At 48.1% G+C, this 18,570-nt stretch overlaps 1 protein-coding gene across 1 annotated transcript in view; it reads left to right on the top strand.

Annotated features, from left to right (window-relative positions):
• Nucleotides 1-17,884, top strand: part of LOC137368609 (prolactin receptor-like) — a 325,723-nt gene extending 307,839 nt beyond the window's left edge. Inside the window, exon 8 of the mRNA XM_068028754.1 lies at nucleotides 17,797-17,884. Within this exon, the coding sequence (XP_067884855.1) occupies nucleotides 17,797-17,884 (88 nt within the window). The remainder of the gene's footprint in view (nucleotides 1-17,796) is intronic.
• The last annotated feature ends 686 nt before the right edge of the window (nucleotides 17,885-18,570 follow it).

Below are 18,570 nucleotides of genomic sequence, written 5' to 3'. Positions count from 1 at the left end.
GGAAGTGCAGAAGGTTTTATTTTAGACAGGCATCAAGATCGGTGCAGGCTTGGAGGGCCGAATGGCCTGTTCCTGTGCTGTACTGTTCTTTGTTCTTTGTTCTTAAATGTTCCAGGATTTAGAAGCTTCAGGCGGGATAGAGGGGGATGTAAAAGGGGTGGGGGAGTTGCATTACTGGTTAAGGAGAATATCACAGCTGTACTGTGGGAGGACACCTCGGAGGGGTCGGGCAGCTAGGCAATATGGGTGGAGCTCAGGAATAGGAAGGGTGCAGTCACGATGTTGGGGGTTTACTACAGGCCTCCCAACAGCCAGCAGGAGGTAGAGGAGCAGATATGTAGACAGATTTTGGAAAGATGTAAAGGTAACAGGGTTGTAGTGGTGGGTGATTTTAACTTCCACTATATTGACTGGGACTCACTTAGTGCTAGGGGTTTGGATGGGGCAGATTTTGTAAGGAGCATCCAGGAGGGCTTCTTGAAACAGTATGTAGATAGTCCAACTAGGGATGGGGCCATACTGGACCTGATATTGGGGAATGAGCCCGGACAGGTGATCGAAGTTTCAGTTGGGGAGCATTTCGGGAACAGTGACCATAATTCCATAAGTTTTAAGGTACTTGTGGATAAGGATAAGAGTAGTCCTCGGGTGAAGGTGCTAAATTGAGGGAAGGCTAATTATAACAATATTAGGCAGGAACTGAAGAATTTAGATTGGGGGCGGCTGTTTGAGGGTAAATCAACATCTGACATGTGGGAGTCTTTCAAATGTCAGTTGATTAGAATCCAGGACCAGCATGTTCCTGTGAGGAAGAAGGATAAGTTTGGAAAGTTTCGGGAACCTTGGATAACGCGGGATATTGTGAGCCTCGTCAAAAAGAAAAAGGAAGCATTTGTAAGGGCTGGAAGGCTGGGAACAGACGAATCCCTTGAGGAATATAAAGACAGTAGGAAGGAACTTCAGCAAGGAGTTAGGAGGGCTAAAAGGGGTCAGGAAAAATCATTGGAAAACAGGATTAAGGAAAATCCCAAGGCTTTTTATACGTATATAAAGAGCAAGAGGATATCCAAGGAAAGGGTTGGCCCACTCAAGGACAGAGTAGGGAATCTATGTGTGGAGCCAGAGGAAATGGGTGAGGTACTAAATGAGTACTTTGCATCAGTTCTCACCAAGGAGAAGGACTTGGTGGATGATGAGCCTAGGGAAGGGAGTGTAGATAGTCTCAGTCATCTCATTATCAAAAAGGAGGAGGTGTTGGGTGTCTTGCAAAGCATTAAGGTAGATAAGTCCCCAGGGCCTGATGGGATCTACCCCAGAATACTGAGGGAGGCAAGGGAAGAAATTGCTGGGGCCTTGACAGAAATCTTTGCATCCTCATTGGCTACAGGTGAGGTCCCAGAGGACTGGAGAATAGCCAATGTTGTTCCTTTGTTTAAGAAGGGTAGCAAGGATAATCCAGGAAATTATAGGCCGGTGAGCCTTACGTCAGTGGTAGGGAAATTATTAGAGAGGATTCTTCGGGACAGGATTTACTCCCATTTGGAAACGAATGAACTTATTAGCGAGAGGCAGCATGGTTTTGTGAAGGGGAGGTCGTGTCTCACTAATTTGATTGAGTTTTTTGAGGAAGTGACGAAGATGATTGATGAAGGAAGGGCAGTGGATGTTATCTATATGGACTTCAGTAAAGCCTTTGACAAGGTCCCTCATGGCAGACTGGTACAAAAAGTGAAGTCACATGGGTTCAGAGGTGAGCTGGCAAGATGGATACAGAACTGGCTCTGTCATAGAAGACAGAGGGTAATAGTGGAAGGGTGCTTTTCTGAATGGAGGGATGTGACTAGTGGTGTTCCACAGGGATCAGTAGACAGAGAGACACAGACAGAGAGAGATACACAGACATAGAGACGGAGAGAGAGAGAAAGAGAGAATGAGAGACAGAGAGACAGAGAGAAAGACAGAGAGAGACAGACAGAGAGAAAGGCACAGAGAGAGAGACGGAGAGAGAGAGACTGAGAGACAGAGAGACATAGAGTGTGACAGAGAGAGAGAGAGACAGAGAGTGAGGCAGACAGAGACAGGAAGTGGGACAGGTACAGAGAAAGAGAGAGAGACAGAGAGAAAGGCAAAGAGAGAGAGAGAGAGAGACAGAGACAGAGAGACAGAGAGAGAGACAGAGACTGAGAAAGAGAGGGAGGGTGACTGAGGAGATAGTGACAGACAGAGACAGGGAGATAGAAACAGAGAGAGACAGACAGACAGACAGAGATAGAGAGATAGAGAAAGAGAGAACGAGAAAGAGAGGCAGAGAGAGAGAGACAGAGAGATAGAGACAGAAAGAGAGATAGAGACAGAGTGAGAGAGACAGAGAGTGAGAGAGACAGAGAGTGAGAGAGACAGAGACAGGGAGAGACAGAGAGAGAGGGAGACAGAGAGAGAGGGAGACAGACAAAAAGGCGGAGAAAGAGAGAGACAGAGAAAGAGAGAGTGAGGGAGACAGAGAAAGAGAGAGAGACACAGAGAGAGACAGAGAGAGAGACAGAGACTGAGAGAGATAGCGGAAGAGAGAGAGATAGAGACAGAGAGAGAGATAGAGGCAGAGAGAGACAGCGAAAGATAGAGAGATTGAGACAGAGATAGAGAGAGAGGGAAACAGAGAAGAGAGAGAGCGAAGGAGACAGAAAGAGAGAGCGACAGAAAGAGAGCGCGACAGAAAGAGAGAGGTAGACAGAGAGACAGAGAGAGAGACAGAGAGACAGAGAGAGCGAAAGAGATAGAGAGAGAGAGAGAGCCAAAGAGAGAGAGACAAAGAATGAGAGACGGAGATATATAGAGATAAAAACAGGGAGAGAGAGAAAGAGAGAGAGTGAGACAGAGACTGAGAAAGAGAGGGAGGGCGACTCAGACAGAGATAGACAGAGGGAGATAGAAACAGAAAGAGAGAGACAGACGGAGAGAGAGACAGCGAAAGAGAGAGAGAGGGACAGAGAGAGACAGAGAGAGACAGAAGAGAGAGATGGAGACAAAGACTGAGAGAGACAGTGAAAGAGATAGAGAGAGAGACAGAGAGAGGGAGACAGAGAAGAGAGAGAGCGAGAGAGACAGAAAGAGAGAGCAACAGAAAGAGAGAGAGAGACAGAGAGAGAGAGAAACTGAGAGAGATAGAAAGAGAGAGAGACGAACAGCCAAAGACAGAGAGACAGAGACAGCAAAAGAGATAGAGAGAGAGAGAGATAGAGAAAGAGAGAGATAGAGACAGAGTTAGAGAGGGATAGACAGAGATAGAGAAGACAGAGAGAGAGACAGAGAGAAAGGCACAGAGAGAGAGAGACAGACAGACAGAGAGAGAGACTGAGTGAGAGAGAGAGAAAGGCACAGAAAGAGACACAGACAGAGAGAGAGAGAGACAGAGAGCGAGACACACACACACAGAGAGAGACACACACAGAGACAGAGAGACGGGGGAGAGAGAGAGAGGGACAGGGAGAGAGAGAGACAGAGACAGAGAGTGAGAGAGACAGAGAGTGAGAGAGACAGAGACAGGGAGAGACAGAGAGAGAGGGAGACAGAGAGAGAGGGAGACAGACAAAAAGGTGGAGAAAGCGAGAGACAGAGAAAGAGAGAGTGAGAGAGACAGCGAAAGAGAGAAAGAGACAGAAGAGAGAGATAGAGACAAAGACAGAGAGAGACAGCGAAAGAGAGAGAGATAGAGACAAAGAGAGAGATAGAGACAGAGACAGAGACAGAGACAGAGACAGAGAGAGAGAGACAGACAGGGAGAGGGAGACTGAGAGACTGAGAGACAGACAGGGAGACAGAGACAGAGAAAGAGAGGGACAGAGAGAGACAGAGAGAGACAGAGAGACAGAGACAGAGAGACAGCGAAAGAGATAGATAGATAGAGAGAGAGAGATAGAGACAAAGAGAGAGAGAGACAAAGAAAGAGACGGAGAGAGAGACAGAAAGAGAGAGCAACAGAAAGAGAGAGTCAGGGAGAGAGAGAGAGAGACTGAGAGAGATAGAGAGAGGTAGACAGAGAGCTAGACAGAGAGACAGAGAGACAGACAGACAGACAGACAGCCAAAGACAGAGAGACAGAGACAGCAAAAGAGATAGAGAGAGTGACAGCGATAGAGACAAAGAGAGAGAGATAAAGACAGAGATAGAGAGGGAGAGACAGAGACAGAGAAGACAGAGAGAGAGACAGAGAGAAAGGCACAAAGAGAGAGAGACAGACAGAGAGAGAGAGAGACAGAGTGAGAGAGAGAGAAAGGCACAGAGAGAGAGACAGACAGACAGAGAGAGAGAGAAAGGCACAGAGAGAGACACGGACAGAGAGAGAGACACACACAGAGACAGAGAGACGGGGGAGAGAGAGAGAGAGACAGAGACAGAGAGAAACAGAGAGAGAGAGACAGACAGAGATTGGGAGAGAGACATAGACAGAGATAGACAGAGAGACAGCCAGAGAGAGACAGAGACACAGAGACAGAGCGGGAGAGAGAGACCGCGCGTGAGAGAGAGGCAGAGAGAAAGAGACAGAGACAGAAACCTAGAGAGAGACACAGACAGAGAGGGACAGCGAGAGAGAGAGGGACAGAGAGAGAGAGACAGAGAGGGAGAGAGAGAAAGACAGTGAGACAGAGATGGAGCGAGAGAGGGAGACCGAGAGAGAGAGCAATGGAGAGAGAGAGACAAAGAGAGAGGGAGGCAGAGAGAGGCAGACAGACATAAAAAGAGACAGAAGAAGAGAGAGAGAGAGGCTGAGAGAGAGAGACAGAGAGAGAGATAGAGACAGAGAGAGAGACAAAGAAAGAGATGGTGAGAGAGGCAGAGAGTGAGACAAAGATATATAGAGAGAAAAACAGGGAGAGAGACAGACAGAGAGAGAGACAGACAGAGAGAGAGAGACAGAGAAAGAGAGGCAGAGAGACAGAGAGAGATAGAGGCAGAGAAATAGAAACAGAGAGAGATAGAGACAGAGAGAGATAGAGACAGAGAGTGAGAGAGACAGAGACAGGGAGAAACAGAGACAGAGAGAGATAGAGACAGAGAGAGAGATAGAGAGAGAGAGACAGAGAAAGAGAGAGTGAGAGACAGAGAAAGAGAGAGAGAGAGACAGAAAGAGACAGAACAGAGAGATAGAGACAAAGACAGAGAGAGACAGCGAAAGAGAGAGAGCGAGAGTGACAGAAAGAGAGGGAAACAGAAAGAGAGAGACTGAGACAGATAGAGCGAGAGGTAGACAGAGAGATGTAGACAGAGAGACACACAGAGAGAGAGACACACAGAGAGAGACAGAGAGAGACAGAGAGAGAGACAGACAGACAAAGACAGAGAGACAGAGACAGTGAAAGAGAGAGAGAGGGAGACAGACAGAGATACAGACAGAGAGAGAGGCGGAAAAAGAGAGAGACAGTGAAAGAGAGAGAGAGACAGAGAGAGACAGAAGAGAGAGATAGAAACAAAGACAGAGAGAGACAGCGAAAGAGAGAGAGATAGAGACAGGCACAGAGAAAGAGGGAGAGACAGAGAAGGCAGAGAGAGAGAAAGGCACAGAGAGGCAGACAGACAGACAAACAGAGAGAGACAGAGAGGGAGAGAGAGAGACACACACACACACACAGGGATAGAGAGAGAAAGAGAGACAGGGAGAGATAGAGAAAGAGACAGAGAGAGATAGAGATAGAGACAGAGAGAGAGAGACAGAGAGAGAGAGAGACAAAGAGGCAGAGAGAGAGAGACAGGCATAGAGAAAGAGACAGAGACAGGGAGAGACAGAGAGAGCGAGAGAGAGAGACAGAGGGCGTTAGAGACAGAGAGAGGGAGAAAGACAGAGACAGAGAGACAGAGAGAGAGAGGCAGAGAGTGTTAGAGACAGAGGGAGGGAGAAAGAGAGAGACAGAGAGAGTGAGAGAGACAGAGAAAAGGAGAGAGAGAGAGAGACAGAGAGAGAGAGAGAGAAAGACAGAGAGAATTAGTCAAAGAGTGGTAAGGGAAGAAATTGCTGGGGCCTTGACAGAAATCTTTGCATCCTCATTGGTGACAGGTGAGGTCCCAGAGGACTGGAGAATAGCCAATGCTGTTCCTTTGTTTAAGAAGGGTAGCAAGGATAATCCAGGAAATTATAGGCCGGTGAGCCTTACATAAGTGGTAGGGAAATTATTAGAGAGGATTCTTCGGGACAGGATTTACTCCCATTTCGAAACAAACAAACTTATTAGCGAGAGGCAGCATGGTTTTGTGAAGGGGAGGTCGGGTCTCACTAATTTGATTGAGTTTTTTGAGGAAGTGATGAAGATGATTGATGAGGGAAGGGCAGTGGATGTTATCTATATGGACTTCAGTAAAGCCTTTGACAAGGTCCCTCATGGCAGACTGGTACAAAAGGTGAATTCACACGGGATCAGAGGTGAGCTGGCAAGATGGATACAGAACTGGCTCTGTCATAGAAGACAGAGGGTAATAGTGGAAGGGTGCTTTTCTGAATGGAGGGATGTGACTAGTGGTGTTCCACAGGGATCAGTGCTGCGACCTTTGCTCTTTGTAGTATATATAAATGATTTGGAGGAAAATGTAGCTGGTCTGATTAGTAAGTTTGCGGACGACACAAAGGTTGGTGGAGTTGCAGATAGTGATGAGGATTGTCAGAGGATACAGCAGGATATAGATCGGTTGGAGACTTGGGCGGAGAAATGGCAGATCGAGTTTAATCCGGACAAATGTGAGGTAATGCATTTTGGAAGATCTAATGCAGGTGGGAGGTATACAGTAAATGGCAGAACCCTTCGGAGTATTGACAGGCAGAGATATCTGGGCGTACAGGTCCACAGGTCACTGAAAGTGGCAACGCAGGTGGATAAGGTAGTCAAGAAGGCATACGGCATGCTTACCTTCATCGGTCGGGGCATAGAGTATAAAAATTGGCAAGTCATGTTGCAGCTGTACAGAACTTTAGTTCGGCCACACTTAGAATATTGTGTGCAATTCTGGTTGCCACACTACCAGAAGGATGTGGAGGCTTTGGAGAGGGTACAGAGGAGGTTTACCAGGATGTTGCCTGGTCTGGAGGGCATTAGCTATGAGGAGAGGTTGGATAAACTCGGATTGTTTTCACTGGAACGACGGAGGTGGAGGGGCGACATGATAGAGGTTTACAAAGTTATGAGCGGCATGGACAGAGTGGACAGTCAGAAGCTTTTTCCCAGGGTGGAAGAGTCAGTTACTAGGGGACATAGGTTTAAGGTGAGAGGGGCAAAGTTTAGAGGGGATGTGCGAGGCACGTTCTTTGCACAGAGGGTGGTGAGTGCCTGGAACTTGCTGCCAGGGGAGGTGGTGGAAGCAGGTACGATAGCGACGTTTAAGAGACATCTTAACAAATATATGAATAGGAAGGGAATAGAGGGATATGGGCCTCGGAAGTGCAGAAAGGTTTAGTTTAGACAGGCATCAAGATCAGCGCAGGCTTGGAGGGCCGAATGGCCTGTTCCTGTGCTGTACTGTTCTTTGTTCTTTGTTCTTTGAGAGGGAGACAGATAGACAGTGAGAGAGAGAGTCAAAGGCAGCAAAAGGTGGAGAGAGAGAGAGAGATAGACAGTGAAAAAGAGAGACAGAAAAAGAGAGAGGCAGAGCGAGAGTGTGAGAGACAGAGAGGGAGGGGGAGACAGAGAGACCGAGAGACAGAGACAGAGAGAGAGAGACAGAGCCATAGAGAGAGTGAAACTGGGAGAGAGAGAGAGTGAGACAGACAGAGAAACAGAGGGAGTGTCAGAGACTGAGAAAGAGTGGGAGGGCGACTGAGAGAGATAGAGATAGAGGGAGATAGAAACAGTTAGAGAGAGATAGACAGAGAGAGAGAGAGAGACAGAGAGAGAGAGACAGAGACAGAGACAGAGAGAGACAGAGAGGCAGAGAGAGAGACACAAGCACAAAGAAAGAGACAGAGACAGGGAGAGACAGAGAGAGCGAGAGAGAGAGACAGAGGGAGACACAGACAGGGAGAGAGAGAGAGAGAGACAGAGAGAGAGAGAAGAGAGAAATAGAGACAAAGAGAGAGATGGAGACAGAGGGAGAGATAGAGAGAGAGAGAGAGATAGGGACAGAGAGAGAGAGAGAGGGAGACAGAGAGAGAGAGACAGAGAGAGTCAGAGAGAGAGTCTGATAGAGTCAGATAGAGAGTCAGAGAGAGAGACAAAGAGAGAGAGAGAGAGACAGAGACAGCAAAAGAGAGAGAGCGAGACAGAGAGAGATAGAGACAAAGAGAGAGAGAGGCAGAGAGTGAGAGACAGAGAGAGATAGAGATAAATACAGAGAGAGAGAGAGACAAAGAGAGATAGAGACAGAGACGGAGCAAGAGTGACCGAGAGACAGAGAAGGAGACAGAGACAGAGATGGAGAGAGAGAGACAGAGAGAGAGCCAGAGACAGACAGAGAGAGAGAGAGAGTGAGACAGACAGAGGGTGAGACAGAGTGAGACAGAGACAGACAGAGAGAGACAGAGAGAGAGAGTAAGAAAGAGAGAGACAGAGACAGAGACAGAGACAGAGTGAGACAGACCGAGAGACAGAGAGGAAAACAGAGAAAGGCAGAGACAGAGAGAGAGACAGAGACAGACAAAGACAGAGAGAAAGAGAGAGAGAGAGACAGAAAGAGACAGAAAGAGAGGAAGACAAAGAGAGAAAGAGAATCAGAGAGAGAGAGAGACAGAGAGAGTGAGAGAGAGAGACAGTCAGGTAGAGACAGAGAGAGACAGAGAGACAGAAGAGAGAGATAGACAGAGACAGAAGCAGAGAATGAGAGACAGAGACACAAAGAGAGAGATGGAGAGACAGAGAGAGACAGAGAGATTGACAGAGATAGAGACAGAGAGAGATTGACAGAGACAGAGAGAAAGACAGACAGAGACAGAGGAAGAGAGAAAAAGAGAGAGCGAGAGAGAGAGAGAGACACACACACACACAGGGACAGAGAGACAGCGTATGAGAGAGAGACACAGACAGAGAGAGACAGCGAGAGAGACACACACACAAACAGAGACAGAGGGACAGAGAGAGAGGGATAGAGGGAGAGAGAGAGAGAGACAGAGGGAGAGAGAATGACACAGAGGGAGAGAGAAAGAGAGGGAGAGGGAGACAGAGAGACCGAGAGATAGAGAGAGAGACGGAGAGAGAGACGGAGAGAGATAGAGAGACGGGGAGAGAGACACACACACACAGGGACAGAGAGACAGAGACTGAGAGAGAGAGACACACACACAAACAGAGACAGAGAGACAGGGAGAAAGAGACACAGAGAGAGAGAGAGACGGAGAAAGAGAGAGAGAGACAGACAGAGATTGAGAGATCGAAACAGACAGCGAGAGACAGCGAGAGAGAGAAGGAAAGACAGAGAGAGAGAGAGACTGAGACAAAGAGACAGAGAGAGAAAGACAAGAGACACATAGACAGACAGAGAGAGAGAGAGCAAGAGAGTCAGAACGAGAGAGACAGAGCGAGAGAGACAGAGAGAGAGACAGGCACAGAGAAAGAGACAGAGACAGGGAGAGACAGAGAGAGCGAGAGAGAGAGACAGAGGGAGAGAGAGACAGACAGAGAGCGTTAGAGACAGAGAGAGGGAGAAAGACAGAGGCAGAGAGAGGGAGAGAGAGAGATGGAGAAAGAGAGAGACAGAGAGAGTGAGAGAGACAGAGAAAAGGAGAGAGAGAGAGAGACAGAGAGAGAGAGAAAGACAGAGAGAATTAGTCAAAGAGAGGTAAGGGAAGAAATTGCTGGGGCCTTGACAGAAATCTTTGCATCCTCATTGGCTACAGGTGAGGTCCCAGAGGACTGGAGAATAGCCAATGTTGTTCCTTTGTTTAAGAAGGGTAGCAAGGATAATCCAGGAAATTATAGGCCGGTGAGCCTTATGTCAGTGGTAGGGAAATTATTAGAGAGGATTCTTCGGGACAGGATTTACTCCCATTTCGAAACAAACAAACTTATTTGCGAGAGACAGCATGGTTTTGTGAAGGGGAGGTCGTGTCTCACTAATTTGATTGAGTTTTTTGAGGAAGTGACGAAGATGATTGATGAAGGAAGGGCAGTGGATGTTATCTATATGGACTTCAGTAAAGCCTTTGACAAGGTCCCTCATGGCAGACTGGTACAAAAGGTGAAGTCACATGGGATCAGAAGTGAGCTGGCAAGATGGATACAGAACTGGCTCGGTCATAGAAGACAGAGGGTAGCAGTGGAAGGGTGTTTTTCTGAATGGAGGGATGTGACTAGTGGTGTTCCACAGGGATCAGTGCTGCGACCTTTGCTCTTTGTAGTATATATAAATGATTTGGAGGAAAATGTAGCTGGTCTGATTAGTAAGTTTGCGGACGACACAAAGGTTGGTGGAGTTGCGGACAGTGATGAGGATTGTCAGAGGATACAGCAGGATATAGATCGGTTGGAGACTTGGGCGGAGAAATGGCAGATCGAGTTTAATCCGGACAAATGTGAGGTAATGCATTTTGGAAGGTCTAATGCAGGTGGGAGGTATACAGTAAATGGCAGAACCCTTCGGAGTATTGACAGGCAGAGAGATCTGGGCGTACAGGTCCACAGGTCACTGAAAGTGGCAATGCAGGTGGATAAGGTAGTCAAGAAGGCATACGGCATGCTTACCTTCATCGGTCGGGGCACAGAGTATAAAAATTGGCAAGTCATGTTGCAGCTGTACAGAACTTTAGTTCGGCCACACTTAGAATATTGCGTGCAATTCTGGTCGCCACACTACCAGAAGGACGTGGAGGCTTTGGAGATGGTACAGAAGAGGTTTACCAGGATGTTGCCTGGTCTGGAGGGCATTAGCTATGAGGAGAGGTTGGATAAACTCGGATTGTTTTCACTGGAACGACGGAGGTGGAGGGTTGACATGATAGAAGTTGACAAAGTTATGAGTGGCATGGACAGAGTGGATAGTCAGAAGCTTTTTCCCAGGGTGGAAGAGTCAGTTACTAGGGAACATAGGTTTAAGATGCGAGGGGCAAAGTTTAGAGGGGATGTGCGAGGCAAGTTCTTTACACAGAGGGTGGTGAGTGCCTGGAACTTGCTGCCGGTGGAGGTGGTGGAAGCAGGTACGATAGCGACGTTTAAGAGGCATCTTGACAAATACATGAATAGGATGGAAATGGAGGGATACGGTCCCCGGAAGTGCAGAAGGTGTTAGTTTAGGCAGGCATCAAGATTGGCGCAGGCTTGGAGGGCCGAATGGCCTGTTCCTGTACTGTTCTTTGTTCTTTGAGAGGGAGACAGATAGACAGTGAGAGAGAGCGACAAAGACAGCAAAAGGTGGAGAGAGAGAGAGAGAGAGAGAGAGAGACAGAGAGATAGACAGAGAAAAAGAGAGAGACAGAAAAAGAGAGAGGCAGAGAGAGAGACAGAGAGGGAGAGGGAGACAGAGAGACCGAGAGACAGAGAGAGAGACAGAGAGAGAGACAGAGAGAGAGAGAGAGACAGAGCCATAGAGAGAGTGAAACTGGAGAGAGAGAGAGAGTGAGACAGACAGAGAGACAGAGAGAGTGTCAGAGACTGAGAAAGAGTGGGAGGGCGACTGAGAGAGATAGAGATAGAGGGAGATAGAAACAGTGAGAGAGAGATAGACAGAGAGAGAGAGAGAGACTGACAGAGAGAGACAGAGACAGAGAAAAGGAGAGAGGCTGAGAGAGATAGAAACAGAGAGAGAGATAGAAACAGGGAGAGAGACAGGCAGAGAGAGAGGGAGAAGAGACAGAGACAGGGAGAGAGAGTGACAGAGAGAGAGTGACAGAGAGAGAGTGACAGAGAGAGAGAGACAGAGACAGAGAAAAGGAGGGAGAGGCTGAGAGAGATAGAGACAGAGAGAGATAGAAACAGGGAAAGAGACAGGCAGAGAGAGAGAGTGAGAGAGAGACAGAGACAGGGAGAGAGAGAGACAGAGAGAGACAGACAGAGAGAGACAGACAGATAGAGACAGAGAGAGACAGAAGAGAGAAATAGAGACAAAGAGAGAGATGGAGAGAGAGAGAGTGAGAGGTAGACAAAGAGAGAGACAGAGAGACAGAGACAGCAAAAGAGAGAGAGCGAGACAGAGAGATAGAGACAAAGAGAGAGAGAGGCAATGAGTGACAGACAGAGAGAGATAGAGATAAATACAGAGAGAGATAGACAGAGAGATAGAGAGAGACAAAGAGAGATAGAGAGATAGAGACAGAGACGGAGAGAGAGACAGAGTGAGAGTGACCGAGAGACAGAGAAGGAGACAGAGACAGAGACGGCGAGAGAGAGACAGAGAGAGAGAGAGAGCCAGAGACAGACAGAGGATGAGACAGAGTGAGACAGAGAGAGACAGAGAGAGAGAGTAAGAAAGAGAGAGAGACAGAGACAGAGTGAGACAGACCAAGAGACAGAGAGGGAAACAGAGAAAGGCAGAGACAGAGAGAGAGACAGAGACAGACAAGGACAGAGAGAGAGAGAGAGGCAGAGACAGAGACAGAGAAAGATAGAGAGAGAGAGAGACAGAGAGAGAGAAAGAGACAGAAAGAGAGGAAGACAAAGAGAGAAAGAGAGACAGAGGGATAGAGACAGAGAGACACAGAGAGAGACAGTCAGATAGAGACAGAGAGAGACAGAGAGACAGAAGAGAGAGATAGAAACAGAGACCGAAGCACAGAATGAGAGACAGAGACACAAAGAGAGAGATGGAGAGAGAGAGAGAGACAGAGAGATTGACAGAGATAGAGACAGAGAGGGATTGACAGAGACAGAGAGAAAGACAGACAGAGACAGAGGGAGAGAGAAAAAGAGAGAGAGAGAGAGAGAGACACACACACACACACACAGGGACAGAGAGACAGCGTCTGAGAGAGAGACACAGACAGAGAGAGACAGCGAAAGAGACACACACACAAACAGAAACAGAGAGACAGGGAGAAAGAGGCAAAGACAGAGGGACAGAGAGAGAGGGATATATATATATTTAGAGAGAGAGAGAGACAGACAGACAGACAGACAGAGGGAGAGAGAATGACACAGAGGGAGAGAGAAAGAGACAGACAGAGCGAGAGAGAGATGGAGAGAGAGAGACAGAGAGAGAGAGAGACGGGGGAGAGAGAGAGAGAGACAGAGAGAGACACACACACAAACAGAGACAGAGAGACAGGGAGAAAGAGACAGAGACACAAAGAGAGAGACAGGGAGACAGAGACAGAGAGCGAGACAGGCACAGAGAAAGAGAGACAAAGAGAGAGACGGAGAGAGAGAAGGAAAGCCAGAGAGAGACAGAGACAGAGACATAGAGACAGAGAGAGAAAGACAAGAGACACAGAGACAGACAGAGAGAGAGAGCAAGAGAGTCAGCGCGAGAGAGACAGAGAGAGAGAGACAGAGAGAGAAAGAGACAGAGAAACGGAGAGAGAGACAGAGACACAAAGAGAGAGACAGAGACACAAAGAGAGACAGAGAGAGACAGAGAGCGAGACAGGCACAGAGAAAGAGAGACAAAGAGAGAGGGAGAGACAGAGAGAGAGAGACATACACAGACAGAGAGAGAGAGGGAAAGAGAGAGATAGAGACAGTGATATAGACGGAGAGACAGATAGGGATAGAGACAGAGAGAGAGAAAGTGAGACAGAGAGAGAGAGTGAGACAGAGAGACAGAGAGAGAGGCGGAGACACAGAGATAGAGAGAGGGACAGACACTCAGAGACAGAGACCGACAGAGCAAGAGAGAAAGAGACAGAGAAAGAAAGACAGAGACAGAGAGACAGACACACAGACAGAGAAAGAGAAAGTGAGACAGAGAAACAGAGAGAGGTAGACACAAAGACAGAGACAGAGAGAGACAGAGAAATGGAGAGCATTAGAGACAGAGAGAGTGAGAGCGAGAGACAGAGACACAGAGAGAGAGAGAGACGGAGAAAGAGAGAGAGAGAGAGAGAGATAAAGAGACAGAGAGAAACAGTCAGAGACAGAGAGAGACAGATAGAGAGAGAGACAGCGACAGAGAGACACAGAGACATAGACAGAGAGACAGAGAGAGACAGATAGGGATAGAGACAGAGAGAGAGAGAAAGTGAGACAGAGACAGACAGAGAGAGTGAGACAGAGAGACAGAGAGAGACAGATAGGGATAGAGACAGAGAGAGAGAGAAAGTGAGACAGAGACAGACAGAGAGAGTGAGAGAGACAGATATTGAGAGAGAGACACAGACAGAGAGAGACAGCGAGACGGAGAGAGAGACAGAGCAAGAGAGAGAGACACAGAGAGAGAAAGACAGAGACAGAGAGAGAGACAGACACTCAGAGACAGAGAGCGACAGAGCAAGAGAGCGACAGAGACAGAGAGAGAAAGACAGAGAGAGAGAGAGACAGACAGACAGACAGAGAAAGAGAAAGGGAGACAGAGAGAGATAGACACAAAGACAGAGACAGAGAGACGGAGAGCGTTAGAGAGTGAGCGAGACAGAGACACACAGAGAGAGATGGAGAAAGAGAGAGAGAGAGAGTGAGAGAGACAGAGAAAAGGAGAGAAAGAGACAAAGAGAGAGAGAGAGAGAAAGAGACAGAGAGAAACAGTCAGAGACAGAGAGAGACAGAGACAGAGAGCGATAGAGACAGATAGAGTGTGAGAGAGACAGAGAGAGAGACTGAGAGACATAGACAGAGACAGACAGATAGAGAGAGACAGTGAGAGATTTAGAGAATGAGAGAGACAGTGAGAGAGAGACAGAGATAGATGGAGAGAGAGACAGAGAGAGAGACAGAGAAAGGGAGAGCGACACAGAGAGACACAGACAGAAAGACAGAGAGGGACAGCCAGAGAGAGAGGCACAGAGAGCGAGAAGGAGACAGAGAGAGAAAGAGTGAGACAGACAGCGACGGAGAGAGAGACAGAGAGCGAGAGAAAGAGTGAGACAGACCGGCAGAGAGCGACAGATAGAAAGAGAGAGAGAGAGACAGAGAGAGAGCGGCAGAGGGACAGAGAGAGAGAGACAGAGTAAGAGAGAGAGTGAGACTGAGAGAGACACAGACAGCCAGAGAGAGAGTGACACAGAAAGAGACAGGTAAAGAGAAAGAGAGACAGAGAGAGAGAGGCAGAGAGAGAGAGACACACAAAGAGGGAGAGAGACAGAGACAGAGATAGACGGAGACAGAGAGATGGAGAGAGAGAGAGGCGGAGAGAGAGAGAGAGACAGAAGGAGAGAGAGACAGACAGAGGTAGGGACAGAGAGGCAGATGCGATAGAGACAGAGAGAGGGATAGAGACACAGAGGGAGAGACACAGAGAGGGAGAGAGACGGAGAAAGAGAGAGAGAGAGAGGCAGAGAGTGAGCAAGACAGAGAGAGCAAGACAGATAGACAGAGAGAGCGAGACAGATAGACAGAGAGAGAGAGAGATATAGACAGCGAGGGAGAGAGAGAGAGAAAGAGTGAGACAGCCAGTGACGGAGAGAGAGACAGAGAGCGAGAGAAAGAGTGAGACAGACAAACAGAGAAAGACAGATAGAAAGAGAGACAGAGAGACAGAGAGAGCGGCAGAGAGACAGAAAAAGAGAGACAGAGAAAGAGAGAGAGTGAGACTGAGAGAGACAGACAGACAGAGAGAGAGTGACACAGAAAGAGACAGGTAAAGAGAAAGAGAGACAGAGAGAGAGAGGCAGAGAGAGAGACACACACAAAGAGAGAAAGAGAGAGACAGAGAAAGAGATAGACGGAGACAGAGAGAGACGGAGAGAGAGAGAGACAGAAGGAGAGAGAGACAGAAGGAGAGAGAGACAGACAGAGATAGGGACAGAGAGACAGATGCAATAGAGACAGAGAGGGAGAGACACAGAGAGGGAGAGAGACAGAGAAAGAGAGAGAGGCAGAGAGTGAGCAAGACAGAGAGAACGAGACAGATAGACAGAGAGACAGAGAAAGAGAGAGAGACAGACAGAGAGGGAGAGAGAGAGAGAAAGAGTGAAACAGACAGCGACGGAGAGAGAGACAGAGAGAGATAAAGAGTGAGAGAAAGAGTGAGACAGACTGACAGAGAGAGACAGATGGAAAGAGAGAGACAGAGACAGAGAGAGAGCGGCAGAGAGACAGAGAGAGAGAGACGGAGCAAGAGAGAGAGTGCGACTGAGAGAGACACAGACAGACAGAGAGAGAGTGACACAGAAAGAGACAGGTAAAGAGAAAGAGAGACAGAGAGAGAGAGAGAGAGACAGAAGGAGAGAGAGACAGACAGAGATAGGGACAGAGAGACAGATACGATAGAGACAGAGAGAGGGATAGAGACACAGAGGGAGAGACACAGAGAGGGAGAGAGACAGAGAAAGAGAGAGAGAGAGAGACAGACAGAGACAGAGAGAGATATAGACAGAGAGGGAGACAGAGACGGAGAAAGAGAGAGACAGATTCTGAGAGACAGAGAGACAGAGACAGACAGAAAGAGAGAGAGACAGAGAGAGAGAAAGAGACAGAGTGAGAGAGACAGAGAGACAGAGACAGAGAGTGAGAGAAAGAGAGAGAGAGAGAGAGAGAGAGAGACAGAGAGGGAGAGAGAGACAGACAGAGAGACAGAGAGAGAGACAGAGACTGAGAAAGACAGAGTGGGCGACAGAGAGAGAGAGAGACAGAGAGACAGAGAGAGACAGATAGAGAGACAGAGTGTGATAGAAGCAGAGAGAGAGACAGACAGAGAGAGAGAGTGAGACAAACAGAGAGACAGAGTAAGAGGGAGAGAGGCAGAGAGACAGAGAGAGATAGAAACAGAGAGAGAGATAGACAGAGAGAGAGAGAGAGAGACAGAGAGAGAGAGGGAGAGATAGAGACAGGCCGAGAGAGAGAGACAGATAGAGAAAGGGAGAGACTGAGAGAGAGAGACAGAGAGAGAGAGGGAGACAGAGAAGAGAGAGAGCGAGAGAGAGAGAGAGACAGAAAAAGAGAGAGACTGATAGAGAGACAGAGAAAGAGAGAGAGAGGTAAAGAGACAGAGAAAGAGACAGAGAGTCAGAGAGGGAGGGAGAGACAGACAGACAGAGAGAGAGAGACAGAGAGAGAGAGAGACAGACAGACAGAGAGAGGGGGCAGAGAAGAGCGAGCGAGAGAGGAAGAGAGAGAGAGACAGAAAAAGAGAGAGACAGAGTGAGAGACAGAGAAAGAGAGAGAGATGTAAAGAGAGAGAGAGACAGAGACAGAGAGAGACAAGGAGTGACACATAAAGAGATAGAGACAGACAGACAGACAGAGAAAGAGAGAGAGACAGACAGGGGCAGAGAGAGAGACAGAGTGAGGGAGGCAGAGAAACACAGAGAGAGAGACAGAGTGAGAAACAGAGAGAGAGAGAGAGAGGGAGACATAGAGAGAGAGAGTGATCTAGACAGATAGACAGAGAGAGAGAGACAGATAGACAGAGAGAGAGAGGGTAAGAGCGACACAGAGAGAGACTCAGAGACAGAGGTAGACAGAGAGAGGCAGAGAGAGATACAAAGAGAGAGACAGAGGGACAACGACAGCGAAAGAGAGAGATAGAGACAAAGAGAGAGAGAGGCAGAGAGAGTGCCAGAGAAAGAGAGAGACAGAGACAGAGAGTGATAGAGAAAGAGAGAGAGAGAGAGAGAGAGAGTGAAGGGAGAGAGAGAGAGAGAGAGTGAAGGGAGAGAGAGAGAGAGAGAAGGGAGAGAGAGAGAGAGAGAGAGAGAGAGATTGCGGGTGTGGTTTGAATGCCGGTTGGCATTGAGTGCTGTTGATTTGAGTGGATTGTTGATGTGCCTTGTTGACTGTGTGCCTGTTGTTGTGTTGCCAGGGTGAAGAGCTACCTCCTCCCTCCTGTCCCTGGGCCTAAGATTAAAGGCTTTGACATTGATCTGCAGAAGGTAAGCAGCATGGCCTGAGCTCGGGATGGGTCATTGCTTGGTGCAGCAGGGTCATGGGTCAGGGGTCAGAGGCACATGGCAGGACCCCACATCTTGTGGGGTCAGGAGCAGTGTATGTCACCCAAAGCCAGTCTCTACTGCATAGCATTTAGTCCCATCTTGTACAACCTGCTGTCGAACGCAGAACCTGAGCTTGCTTCACGGAAAATTCCGGGGCCAGTTACGAGAATGGTGCCAAGGATGAGGAACTTGAGTTTTGTGGAGAGACTGGAGAAGACTAAGGGGCGATTTGATATAGATGTTCAAAGTCACGAATGGTTTTGAGAGAGTAAATAAGCAGAAACTGTTTGCAGTGGCAGACGGGTGTTAACCAAAGGACACAGATTGAAGGTGATTGGCAAAAGAAGCAGAGGTAATAGGAGGAAACTTTTTAGCATTGTTAAGTTGTTGTGATCTGAAAAACAGTTTCAATAATAACTTTCAAAAGGGAATTGAATAAATACATGAAGGGAAATCATTGACATGGGGAAAGAACAGTTGAATTGGATCGCTCTACTAAAAAGCCAGCACAGGCCCAGTGGGCTGAATGGCCTTCTTCTGAGCTCTATCATTGTATGGAGAGGGGGAGATTTGGGGAGTCATAGAGTTATACAGCACAGAAACAGTCCCTTCGTGCCTGTACTGGCCATCAAGCACCTGATGAT

The sequence above is a fragment of the Heterodontus francisci genome, chromosome 4 (assembly GCF_036365525.1).
Source record: "Heterodontus francisci isolate sHetFra1 chromosome 4, sHetFra1.hap1, whole genome shotgun sequence".
Classification (NCBI taxonomy): domain Eukaryota; kingdom Metazoa; phylum Chordata; class Chondrichthyes; order Heterodontiformes; family Heterodontidae; genus Heterodontus; species Heterodontus francisci.
The sequence above is the reverse complement of the archived record's forward strand: the minus strand, read 5'-3'. Positions and strand labels throughout refer to the sequence as shown.